This window comes from Wasmannia auropunctata, unplaced genomic scaffold, assembly GCF_000956235.1.
Source record: "Wasmannia auropunctata unplaced genomic scaffold, wasmannia.A_1.0 LD335898.1, whole genome shotgun sequence".
Classification (NCBI taxonomy): Eukaryota; Metazoa; Arthropoda; class Insecta; order Hymenoptera; family Formicidae; genus Wasmannia; species Wasmannia auropunctata.
This window is the reverse complement of record NW_012026992.1, coordinates 303,600-316,574: the sequence shown is the minus strand read 5'-3', so window position 1 is coordinate 316,574 and position 12,975 is coordinate 303,600. Positions and strand designations below refer to the sequence as shown.

General features: G+C 39.3%; 2 protein-coding genes across 4 annotated transcripts in view; one reads left to right on the top strand and one right to left on the bottom strand.

The window, feature by feature from the left end:
* Window positions 1–755: 755 nt before the first annotated feature.
* Window positions 756–4,314, bottom strand: LOC105455579 (potassium voltage-gated channel protein Shaw-like). Its single transcript, XM_011699005.1, has 7 exons — window positions 4,202–4,314; window positions 3,734–4,033; window positions 2,627–3,076; window positions 2,109–2,396; window positions 1,346–1,555; window positions 1,027–1,217; window positions 756–933 (listed from the first exon to the last, which is right to left on the bottom strand). Exons 2-7 carry the CDS (start codon window positions 4,019–4,021, stop codon window positions 756–758), a joined length of 1,605 nt encoding a protein of 534 aa, XP_011697307.1. The 5' UTR covers window positions 4,022–4,033; window positions 4,202–4,314.
* A 3,251-nt stretch (window positions 4,315–7,565) lies between these two features.
* The window catches only part of LOC105455556, a 21,915-nt gene continuing 16,505 nt past the window's right edge, over window positions 7,566–12,975 (top strand). For all 3 annotated transcript variants that reach the window (XM_011698959.1, XM_011698958.1, XM_011698957.1), the window contains exons 1-3: window positions 7,566–7,875; window positions 10,244–10,680; window positions 12,493–12,806. In XM_011698959.1, the coding sequence (XP_011697261.1) occupies window positions 7,696–7,875; window positions 10,244–10,680; window positions 12,493–12,806 (931 nt within the window). In that variant the 5' untranslated portion in view covers window positions 7,566–7,695. The remainder of the gene's footprint in view (window positions 7,876–10,243; window positions 10,681–12,492; window positions 12,807–12,975) is intronic.

Genomic DNA, 12,975 nt, shown 5'->3' with positions numbered 1-12,975 from the left:
GGCTGAAGATTGTCGGGTGAAGTAGAAAGATGTGCAAATACTTGTTATACGAAGTAGAAATACGATGCTCGTGCGTACACGAGGTGTCGCGTTTACGCGACATGTCTCACGTGTGGGTTATAAGATATGGTCCCGAGGCCGTGCGGAGAGTGGGTTGCTCCGCTCGAGTGGGGTCGTTCGCTACTCTCAAGCGAATTTCTCCACCGGTCGATGGCTTACGCTTGCGCGCTACTGCCTCTTCAGGGGCAGCCTTACTCCCGGAGTTGTATACCGAATTTACGCCGTGAGAACAACCCTGACACTCACCCATTAGCCGCGAGTGAAGAGGATTATCGTTCGATAACCCGAAGATAATACCGATCATCCGCGATACTATCTCGAGACACCTCGTCCTCCTTTGTCCGCTTCGAAACTTTCTGTAACTCGGTGTCGAAGCTTATAAACTTATTTTCTCCCACTTTCTTTATTAAAAGAGTTTACGTTAATTGTTTGACGAATAAATTGTGCGGACAATATCATTATATCCGGATAATCGATAATTGGCAAAACTGTTTTCGCGAAACTTTCTTTACTTTCAAAGAGAAGAAAACGGCTTTAGTTTTCTCATTCTTTGACTACAAATTTGTTTTACAGATGTTTTTTTCTTATTTTACATCCTACATATTTAACAAGTAATTTTATTGCTACTACGAATCGTAATCCTACAAAGACGTACTTACTGTCTCTCTGTCTTTATCGATATTTCTGTTTTTGTATCAACTGTTTTCTGATATCATTACAATGGTATCAGAAATGGCTATATAAGCGGATATAAGTGGCATTTCGTCCTCAAATCCCTGAAGATGCATTTTGCTATCAAATTGATTGACTGTATTTCTATTTCTGATCTCATATTGACTGAGGTTTCTGTCCGATCCAGCTGAAATATCTATGCTGCAATGTAATAAAGAGTAAATAAAATTGAATGCAAAAAGATATTTACAAAACAATTTGTGTAAAAGAAAAATATATGATTTTTATAATAACTTGTGATAGTATAATACATCTTTTAATCCAGTGTTGATTGATCGAGGTGTTAAGTTCATTATTGATTTAGAGGCTGAACTCGGTAGAAGTTGGTAATCCTCGTTGTCAACATAATTCTGATACGGCGACCTCGTTTGTCTTGGAGAAACCGATAGAAATCTTCTTCTTTGCTTCGGTAGCTTGATACGCGCCTGAAAATTTTACTTTTTCATGTACCTGCACGTTCAATTTTTATATAAAATTAATTTTAATTTGATTTGGATTTTATTTTGAGATAATTATAAATTAATAATCATATACGGCGGATATAATCAAGTACCTGCGTGTGCGAGTAAAACATGGAAAAGTTGCTGACAATGACCGGAACCTGAAGAACGATGGTCAGAACACCGGCGAGAGCGCACAGTCCGCTGATGAACATGCCGGGAAAAGTTTTCGGTGTCACGTCGCCGTAGCCTACAGTGGTCATAATAACTAAGGTCCACCATAAACCTCGCGGTATGCTGTCAAAATCATTGTTGGGATTGTCCTGCAAAGTGTGGCAATTATGAAAGGCCAAAATATAATTTTAGTACAAATTTCGCGAGATCGTGAATAACTTAGATTTAATCCCCGTTTTCGAAGATCAGAGATGCCAATTGATCTAGCAGAAAATTTTCAATTTTCATTGTTGGAATTTTCCTGAAAAAGTATGGCAATATGAAAAGTCAGAATATAATTTTAGCATCTGACAAATATCGCGAGATCGAGAATAATTTAGATTTAATCCCCGTTTTTGAAGAGCAGAGATGCCAATTGATTTATAGTAGAAAATTTTCAATTTTCTTAAATTTATTTTACTTTATTTCTATTTTTACTGTTGATTTATATTCACGCGATCCGCGTTGTTACACGCAAAAGAGAGTCGAAATGAAAGTCCATAAGTCGGCTGGGGTTCTAAGAATTTCTTTTTACTGGAAGTCTGAACTCTGCACAGCAAATTCTACCGTAAAAGTCTCACCGCTTTATTTAAATTCGCACTTAGAACTATGCTCTTAAAATATTTAGCTTTATCCCTCGTGAAACTAGAAGTTAAAATGTACCTGCAGGCGTTCAACGTAGAATATGAGACTGGCAAAAAGTACGATCCCCAGCGCGAGGAAGAAGACTAGTAAGGTCAACTCCTTGGCGGACGTCTTAAAGGTGTGAATAAGGATTCTAAGTCCGGGCGAGTGCCTCGTCAATTTGAATAGTCGTAGAACACGCGCTACTGACAGGAGCTCGAGATAAAGGTTCGGTTTTGTCAGAAACTCCGTAAAGAAGCTCGTCGTCGCTATCAGCTCGATTGTATTGACCGGCGACATGGCGAAGTGCCTCAGGCTGGGACTTACCTGCAATTAAGTTACATAGTATCGTAGTTTTCACTACATTACCCATCACGCGGCCGAAGGTAACTCGGTTTATCAATCATAAATTAAAAGAATTAGCATTATAATAGAATATTACGGCAAAAGTAAAGAGAGATATATATATACATTATTTCTCGTAGAATAGAACTGAAACACTCGGCAAAATGTAATTAACGGTGAATTAAATGAAAGCAAATACAATAAAATCGTACAAGACAGCGGAGCGTTATTTCCATAGTGAACCAAGCATTACAAGCGTATTCCAGGTAAAAAAACGCTCGGTGAGGATCAGTGGCAGTTTCAATATTTAAAGGGTCTCCCCTCAATTTTTCATAGTCGTGTTTATTCCTCGGTAATCCCACTGGCGCGTGATTTTTCACGCAGAAACAGAATACCGACAGACAAATGAAGAATATCGATACGCAGGCTATACATTTGGCCTCTGCCGAAGAGTACGGCTTGTCGAAAAGTACCCAAATGCGCGACCGTAATCTTTGCCATCTCGTTAAAGTCCCTTTACGATACTCGTTCTCGAAATCGAAAAGCCGAGCGATTTCTTCGCCGCTGAGCTTTTCACCGTCGACGTCGAGCTTATCGAGGATTGTCAAGGTGGCTTGCGTATCTTGATGTACGTTATACGTCGACCAACAACACGGCTCTATCTAAAGAAAGTCATCTTAATTAAGTGATTATTAATGTACTCCATACGAGCAATATAATTATTTATAAATAATGTCAAATTGTTTCTATATGAAGGTCATGTAAAACAACATGTAAAGAGATAATTATTTTAGAACCTATATAGAAATTAATTTCTATATATAGATTTGAATTTTTCTGTTTTACATTTGATCAAGTATCTGCGAAATGATGATTTTTCTTACCGTTCTATTAATTTTTTCAAACCTTTAATTTTTATGCATGAAAAAAAATAAATAACTTTAATTTAAAAGACTGATTAAAACGATGTTTCAGTAAAAAAAAATTTTTTTAATCTGATTTTTTCAGAAAAACTGACGCTAATTACAATTACTATTTTAACAAAATAAATGAGAAATTAAATTTACATTAAAATTAATCGCTGATGCGTCACAGATTGCAAGCGTGATTGGAACTGCTTTAAATAATTGACAGAATATTGACATAAAATTATTGGATTTTATATCTATAATATATATACTTTACAATATTAATGTCGTATGTATATTCTATTTTACTGATATTATTTTTCAATACATATAGATATATAATTTGCAATTGATGAATTAACAAATAATAATTGTGCAATTTATTTGGAGCGAAATATATTGAATCAAAACCTGGTTCGAATCGAGACCCCAAAATTCCAATTCCTCTTCGAAGAGCGAACTGCACACGTCCGCGGGATAATGCAGCTTTCCGGTGCGATAATAATTGAGCACTTGCGCGAAAACATCTGGATGCCGGTCGTAAAAGTATTCATTCAAAACCGGATCGTAATTCGCTAACGCCTCTGTTAACCGTGACAATCTGGTCGCTGGGATTTTCTTCAGCGTCGCTTTACACGTCTCGTGTCGAACACCACCCACGTTCAGTGTCACCCGATCGTTCCATTTTCCGTCTTTCATTTTTTTTCCGCCCTATATATGCTCCTCCACGTAGAATATGCAGAAAGGGATATCCCGTTTGAAGAGGGACTCGCAAAATTTCAAAGGGGCAACTAAGTAAAGCGTCGTGCTATTCGACATCGATCTTTAATAATATAACTAATAAGTAATTTCTGTGAAATATTATTCGACGAATTTTACTTTTGCACACTTTATCCAAGCGTAAATTTCCGCGAGAATCTCCAACGATTTAGAGAGGAAATACCGAAAACGAAAAAAAATTTTTTTTTTTGCAGTTGCGCACTTTACATCAGCGAGGTTCGCTTGATAACTATTCGACGCGATAACTATTCAGTGCGCGAGATCATAAGGTTCAGTAAAAAGGAATAAGCTGCGCCGCACATACGCGCTTTCCCGTTCTATAAATTCACGCGTGTTTATTTGTACGCCACACCAACTCCGTTTGTTCAGCTAGAAATGCAAAGTCACGTAATAGCCGGACAGTTGTCTCGTTCGAATTCTGTTAAAGTGGTAAAAAAATCAACGTAGATCTCTTTTATATTTTCTACGTATCAGAACAATATTGTCAGCAATAATTCGCTACGGGGCATAATATTGACTAGATGTCCGTAGAACAATTACAGAATTGCAGAATTATATATCTACAGAATTTTATCTATAGATATATAAAATTATCAAATAAAACATTTAATCTTTACGAGTTATTGATTATATAAAATAAACATTTACATTATCTTCGGATCAATTTAGACTATTTAAAATTTGCTATTGAAATTATATACATATAGATTTTACATACATACATATATATACATGTATAAATATACATATAAGAAAAGAGTTAAAAGACATTAAACGTACGCTTTAGAAATATTTGACGCTTTCAGAAATATTTTCACAGATAATATTGTGTTATAATTAATGATTCAAAAATATAATATAACGTCACTCTATAAAGTTCTCGAAACATTTTTGAAAGATTTTTCGATATTATCAGTGATAATAATTCATTCATTATTATAGTTGAAAAAAATATAGTTATAATTAATTTATTTTTGTTATCAAACATATCTGTAATTTTAATACATTTATATAATAATATATAAAATATGTATGTATCTATAATTTAAACTGTAATTCCTATTATACATTTGTTTTTATGCTTCGATATGTAATAATTATGAAATTAAAATAATATATATCCTTTTGTAATCTGAAATCAGCCGGTACATGTGATACCTGCATCGATTTTATATACAGATACGATTTGTCATACGTGCGACCTCTCTGTATCAGCGAAAGAACTAAAACGTGTGTATAAAATGTTTAAAAACATTTACATAATGTGAAATTAACATATTATAAACATACGATAATAATATATGCACAATAAATATACGATACACAAATTTTACTTTTGAAAGCAACTCTGATTAATAAGATTTTTTATTTACATATTAAAATTAAGATTAACAAAAAAAAACAGTATCAAATTAATTTGATATAATCCCAGTGCCAGATTTATAAATTGGATTAAATGAATAAACGTTAAATTAATTAAAATAACATTCAAAAATACGTTACAAAAATAAGGCTGAAAATTTAGCAAACGAATAAACAAGTTAAATAACTCGATAAAAAGATAAGATAAAAATTCTATCTTTCGATAGAAAACTATGTCGACCAAAATACTTAGTCGCTTGAACTTCAGAGGGTAGTTCCGGTGCCGCCACAAAGAGGGTGACGGCGGAAGGATATGGCAGGAGCTCCATCTGGTCTCGACGTGGCCGGTCTTGTACTCTTCCCTTCCCCTACCCTCACCCCTTCTCATTCTCTCCTCTCGCGCTTTTTCTCTCCCTCTCCCTCCCTCCCTCTCTCTCACTCTCTCTCCCTCTCTCTCTCTCTCTCTGTCTCCCTCTCTCCCTCTCTCTCTTCGTTTCTTCTTCTCTTCTTTACTCATCTCGTAGGTGTCTGTACTTCCGCGCGCATATACGCCGCAAAACGTAGGCGTCGCAGCTTTAAGGACAACGCTCGTCTATGACGTCATATTTGTTTCATTCCGCCGTGCCAACATGCGTCCGGCTTGTCTTTTCAATATTGCAACTGTGTCATCTCGTTTATCTCGCTCCCTCTACCCTTACCGCCGCCACCCGCTTTCCCCGCGGCCTCCTCATTCATCGCCGCGACGTGCCAGTTCCACCGCAGTGTATGTTTAACATGTCGCTTTTTTATCTTTCCTCCCAGCTAATGCCATTGTCCTATATGCACACGTGCCCGCGACGGAACGATTCTCCCGTTCATTTCCTGGTTTACCTTTGATTCCAGTGAATGCTATTAGCCTGATTATTGCTCACCTAATTATTTGTTACCATGATGTTTTAAAACGCTAAGACATTTTGCGACAGCTATAAACGTTTCGATTGACTAAGAAGATATGACTAAGTCAACACACAGTATTATAAATGAGAAAAAAATTGGTCAATTTTATATAATCATAAAAATATTAAAAGTAAATATAATTATATAATTATACATGGATGATTATATGTAATATTATATAATATAATTATAAATGTTTTAAATCAACACGGATTTATCTAATCACTTCATTATTTGACGCTTTCAACAATCTCGATAACACGAAAAGAGGGATGCTTCTTCACTCCGATTATAATATGTTCTATCGACTACGAAAAGGAATCAAGATCTTCCCATAAAATTTTCAGTAGAATAATCGCGATTGCCGATTAATTAGTTCGACAGAGTTCACCGCCGTATGAAAATAATCGGGGAAGTTACTATTTATGAACGACGTTCACCCCATCGGCATTAAACGAGACACGGATAAATATCACGGTATTAATATGTCGGATAACGAAGAGAGCGTGCTGTGCGGCTCACAAAGCGAATACACGAGTCGTGAGTAACGAAGGTTACAAATACCCCCACCGCGATCAGCTACCCCCGTCATCATCATCCCTCTTTTGCCGCGAACATCCGCTATGATTTCCCTCCCCGCTTTCAATTTCTCCCACGCTTCCACTCCCTCCATTCATCCCCCTCTATCCGTATCACCGTCGCCGCTTCTTCCACCGCTGCCTCCGCCGTATCTACCCTTCTCACATCACGCGCTCTTCCTTGCACCAGCACGCGCACCCCTCCGGTTGCGTCTCTTCCAACGCACGGGGGAGCTCGTCATCCCTCGCGTTCTCCCGCGAGGACCACCGAGACGCGTCGCTTCGGTCGTGTCCGACGTATGCCAACGTCGTCGTGGTGGCCGTCACCATCGCCGCCGTCGCGCTCGTCGTTGTCGGATCCTCCGCGGCACGTTCATCAATCGCCAGAGGAGTCTGAGGAGGAGACCGACAGATTACCGCGTATCCGTCGAGGCGCGAGTGTCGCGTAAGGACGCAGGTCGGATGGTGGACCCCGTCGTCCCGCTCGCGCGATCATGAAGGTCCCGCGGGCGCGTGACGCGCCGACGAGGTAGTCTACGAGGAGGCTGGCTGGGCCGCGGGTGCCTCTCGGTTCACCCCCAGGGCACCGAGAGTACAGGACAATTTCTCTCGTTCGTGAGGGAAAAAGCGGGTAGATCGATAGGCCAGCTGGTGGTGCGTGTTCGCGGCCGTTTTCGCAGCCAGTCAGTGTGACCCGCGCGGGGTGCGGCCCCCAGGATGGTGAAGGCACCGAGCGTGGCACCCACCGGTACTCCGGCGGGTGTCAGGAGGATTCATCCCGGCCCCGAGATCGCTATGAACCCGAGGAATCTGCCCACGGCCTCCGCGAGCATGCCGCCTGCTATGCGGGGAGATGCCAACGCTGTCGGCAGAACGACACCCGTTTATCATCCCCAGGTACCAATCGAGATTCCCAATTCCAATGATAGACATGTTTATGCGTAGCAAGAACGTGATGTATGCCCAACTGCTGGAGCATCGGGTCGTTTGCGTTGCATGGCAGTTTTCCAAAATGACATTCGTCTTTTTCATTCGAGGCACTTCTTCACTTTTGGTTATTCTAAAAATGAAATGACGCGTATTATAAATAACGAAAAATAAATAAACCGATAAATATGAATTCATAGACAGTCGTGAGACGTGCCGAAAGCTTTGGTTTTGTTTTAGCACACATCGGATTTTGTTCGCTTTTAATTCATGATTTATGAGATAGTTATTTATACAGCGGAAGAAAGTATTTAGAATTTGATTTATTGCAGCACACACAACAGCTCCATAATACAACACGTTTGTATCTGTATGCAATACATTATATAACACAATATTGATATCATACATTAAATCGAACAAAATTTTTATTTTACACCTCTCGTTCTCGTACCTATACTATGATAAGAAGAAAGTAGTTGTTTGGTAATTGAAGTTCTTTAACTACGTTTATTGCTATAATCAGATCTCACCAATCACTGACAGATAAACTTAATTGAGGAGTTGTTACATCTGACATATTTTATTAACTAATAAATATATTGGAACGGTGCGTATCTTTTTAAGTTAACTTTGATAAGAAAGTTTCTGAGGGAAATATATCTCCTTCTATATGTATATACAGTCTATTTTCTTTTCTATTATTTATTACACATCTTTATTGTTTCCATATGCTTGTCTATATATTTATCTACATGTATTTATTTCCATTAAAGAAGCAACAATTTTTGTTTATATTTTATAATATAAATATTTTGTAATTAATTAAAAAAAAATACATTAATGCTGCAACAATCAATGACAAGTTTCATTCTGGATTACACGAGTATTAATATTATCTTCTAATCGTCTTCTCATCCTTGGAGAATGAGGACATTGCTCGCGCTTCAAAATCCGTTTCCTGCGAACCGAATGTAGGTCAGTCTCCTCGAGAGAAACGCTCTCCGTTTGACGACGGCTGATACGTTTCCCTCGCCCGTCTCGTTGATCTCCGCTAAACGGAAAACAACCCAAACGAATCTCGTTACCGGAAACTGATAATAGACATTAGGCGGCTACAATGCCGTCACCATGGCGCGGGCAGGAGGTGGCGGAACTCCATGCTTAGGAAAGGAATAATGCAAGAACGGTAATGAAGTCCGGGAAATTACAGAAGTTTAATGCAGCGACTATTGCGATTTCCGATAACGTAGCTCGGCACAATGAGTTGCGGTATAGCTATGGAACTTCAATGAATGAAGCAGTTTACCGTACTCGATACGCCGAGCGATACAATTTTTAACTGCCCCGCCGAAGACAATACCGCCCCGCACGAGAACGTTTTGTTTTCTTACTTTTTTTTTTTACAAGTGTCGCTTCATGTTTCAACATCCATAATAAGTAAAATTTTCAATATTTTGAATCTTGAATATCACATTTTCAGCAAGGAAATTTGCTGGAAATTTAATATTGCGAATAAACGTTTTATCTCGAAAAGATCTTGATCGGAATTCGGAAATAATATATCTTATGCAGTCTACATTTTAATCATATATATGTGTAAAGAATAATTTTGCTGAAATAATAAAAAAAAGTAGTTAGATACAGATCTAAAAATATTTTTATTCATCAAGTCATCAAGATAATTATGTAGAATGCTTAAGCAATGCTACAAAAAGTTTTGTCATATCACGTTTAAGCAATGTCCTACGTAATTATTTTGATGGTCCAACCAAATTAATTTCAACTCTGTATCTAGCTAAATTTTTATTTTAACAAAACTTTTCCTTCCACGTTAAATGGCGGATACATTAAGAGCAAAAGTATAAAAACTTTATCATGTGATTTTAGTAATTTACAATGGTAACACAAATAAAGGTGACAAGTCTGCGTGTACGTTCGCAGTAATTTCATTTCATTTAGAGAGCGCTTTTCCTGACAGCGCTTGACAGCAATTAGTTTTCAGGTATTCTTCTTGCTCTCGCTTTATCTCACTGTGAGTCACATTCACCTCTCATTTCGAAGGACGAAATGAATTAAAATCCTTTTGTTCTCAATTTTGAGCGCAAAATTATATCAAACATGAGAAAGCGCTGTCGTCGAAATCGCCTATATCAGTTAGCTATATACCTACAAATCAGTAGTCTCGCGCACAGTGATTCCTTCGGAATTACCTACGCCTATCGCATCCGCGTAGATCGCTCCGCGCGTCAATCAACGTCCGCTGCCCGTCGGAATCGTTCCCCGGCTGCCGTTTCCGGGAATATTGTATATCCGCGCGTTTCTCTGTTCGCGACAGGTGGACGTCTCGACGCAGGTAGACCTCCACAGCGGCTTCGGCGGTCCCGGCGTCATGGACTCGTGGGATCGTCGCGCGACGCCGTTGTACTCGCGCGAGGACATCAAGGAGCAGTACTGCATCACCAGCCGGCAGCTGGACGCCGTTGAGAAGTCCGGCGGCGGTTTCTTCGGATGCCTGTCCACGAGGGGACCGTCGCCGTGCAGCTCCACCAGGAACTCCATCCTGTCGGCGTGCGTGCGTAGCGTCCCGAGCGACGAGAACCTCTGCGACGCGCCCTATCCCCGAAGACCCCTTCAGATCATGTACCGTCAGCCTTATCCGACCTATTCTCGCGGTCTGTCGCGGTACGACCTTGAAGAGGAGGCGGACTGGATCGAGAGTTCCTACTTTAGACGGCGCCCAAGATCGTTTTGCACCGTGCCCGATCCGAAGAGGTAAGTAAGAAGACAGATCGATCTCTCTCTCTCTCTCTCTCTCTCTCTCTCTCTCTCTCTCTCTCTCTCTCTCTCTCTCTCTCTCTCGCGACGATAGACTTCTCCCGTCCTGGATGCCGAACGCGAAAAACGATCGTAATTCGTCAGAGCGTCGACAAGTCGAGAATTTAGAGTTTTAAGTTCGACTACTTCAGAAAGTTGATGGCAATACATTTGTCAGTTTTCAAATATTACCATCACGATCCATCGACGACGATGAAGGCTACTTCGTCGAGAATTCACAATTACATTACGGACGCGATATAGATTTGGGTACAAACTTACGTATATTTTTTAAATCAAATATTTGGACTTGTCCGGTTTCGTTAATTATGGTAATTACTCAAGCAGTCACCGTGTGCAGTATATTATACTTACACACGTGAGATCGACACCTGCGAATAGCGATATTACCTCCGACTATTTGGCAGCCGAGTGCTTCGGATATTTGGGGCAAATTACTCCGTCGAGACGCGTTTAGAATGTATCTACTAATCGATTTATCGGTAAAGACTTTAGTAACGTAATTGATCGAAAGGCGTGTCGCAGTGCAAACGTCGGGCATGCAAGGGCAACGAAGTTGAAAAAAAAAACTCATTCTTTTGCCTGCAATGCAAATAAAAAAGTTGGAAATATAGAACATATTAAAAATAGATGTGTTTGTTACAACATTGTTAAGAAAATAATAAAATTTTTTCGCTAGAAAAATCCATTATGAGTTTTTGCCGAAAAATCCGTAACGATGGCGCGCGCTTTTTTGATACAATTTATATAACAAAAGAGTCACATCCGGAAATTTATCTTTATGCTTATTATTGATCCAAGTATCTTCTATGGTTTTAGATAGATTATATAAAAAAACGATATTTATATAGCACAACGGTGTTCCATCGACTGTTACGTGTAAAGTGCCTTCCGTGGTCTCCTCATAGCATGGTGTCTAGGGTTGGGTTTATTTCTGATTAGCATGAGTGCTGCGCCGCCCCTTTATCAGCTTTTTAAGGTCAACTGAAAGCGGTCGATTAAAAAATTATGGTTGCGCGTAAAATCGCTGTTATGTGCGGGATACGCGGAAAAAAGTCTGGAGCTAATAGATAGATGGTGTGATCATCGTAAATATAGTCTCGCGCTGACAATCTTATTTTTAAGTTTATTAATTTTTCTGTTTATTCATCTATTTTCCACGTAATTATTTTACCATAAAAATTATCGTTGTGCAGTAGCGTCGCGCTTTTAAAAATTGACGTATAACATATGTACCTGCTTCTGTAAGAGATCCATCTGATCCTCGATGAGAATGACACGTTGTCGTTCCGCTTCCCTTACGATACATCCGTAACGCGTGTATCGAACTGTATTTGCAACAGCACGACCTATATATAGGACAATCACTTGATAACGCATTTCCCATTTAGCTCACTTAATTTCCATTATTAACGCAGGCACACATTTCGTTTTAAAAGTGTACATCTCAATATCATTTAATTAATACATATTTTTAAAGTAATTGAGAAATTTCAATTATGATTATAGCCATGCGTCAATAATGATATGAATTTCATAAAAAGGTAGTAATAATTTTAACACAGATTGAATTAACCTGAATATTCTAAAGTGACAATAAATTGAATTAAAAACGGTTTAGATATTCGCAGGAGCATCCAACTCCAGAGATTTGCCGATAAATTTAATTGGGATATCGTCGATCGATAGTGCAAACCGTTGTTTAATGGCACTATAACTTGACGGTGTAATTTTTTGTTATCGCGATAGATACACTTGGGTGCCGGAGGACGAGGAATCCATGAAGTTGGAAGGTCCGCGGCCAGTGTTACCACCGATACCTCCTCCACCCGCTTCCGTGACAACGATGCAAATAACGCAAGCTCCGAAGGCGAAACACGTGAGCTTCGCGAGATCGCACACGCTCACGTCGTTCGAAGTCCCGAGGAACATAAGCCCGCCGAGGCCACATAATCCGGAACGACTTATAGACTCGCAGCCGACTATGCAGAATGTGATACTGCCATCGTCCTTGCCCTTAACGCATCCTTATCCTGGCGTTGAGCCACGTGTTCTTGTACTCGGTAAGTCCGTGTATTATAATATCGCGTACGATTGCAACAGTTTTTTTTTACACATACGTACACTCGCTCACTAAAAGGTTGCGACACTTTCTTTTTTATATAGGTTTCAAAACGCATTAATATTTTGCAAATGAGGACCACGATTGATGTTATACTGCCTTTAGACTAA

What these genes read in the sequence shown, in the direction of transcription:
- LOC105455579 (XM_011699005.1), bottom strand. Translation starts at nt 4,021, where the DNA reads ATGAAAGACGGAAAATGGAACGATCGGGTGACACTGAACGTGGGTGGT. An exon ending in GGGGTCTCGATTCGAACCAG is followed by an intron (nt 3,077 to 3,733) that starts GTTTTGATTCAA and finishes GACTTTCTTTAG; the next exon opens with ATAGAGCCGTGTTGTTGGTC. An exon ending in GATGTATTATACTATCACAA is followed by an intron (nt 934 to 1,026) that starts GTTATTATAAAA and finishes ATTACATTGCAG; the next exon opens with CATAGATATTTCAGCTGGAT.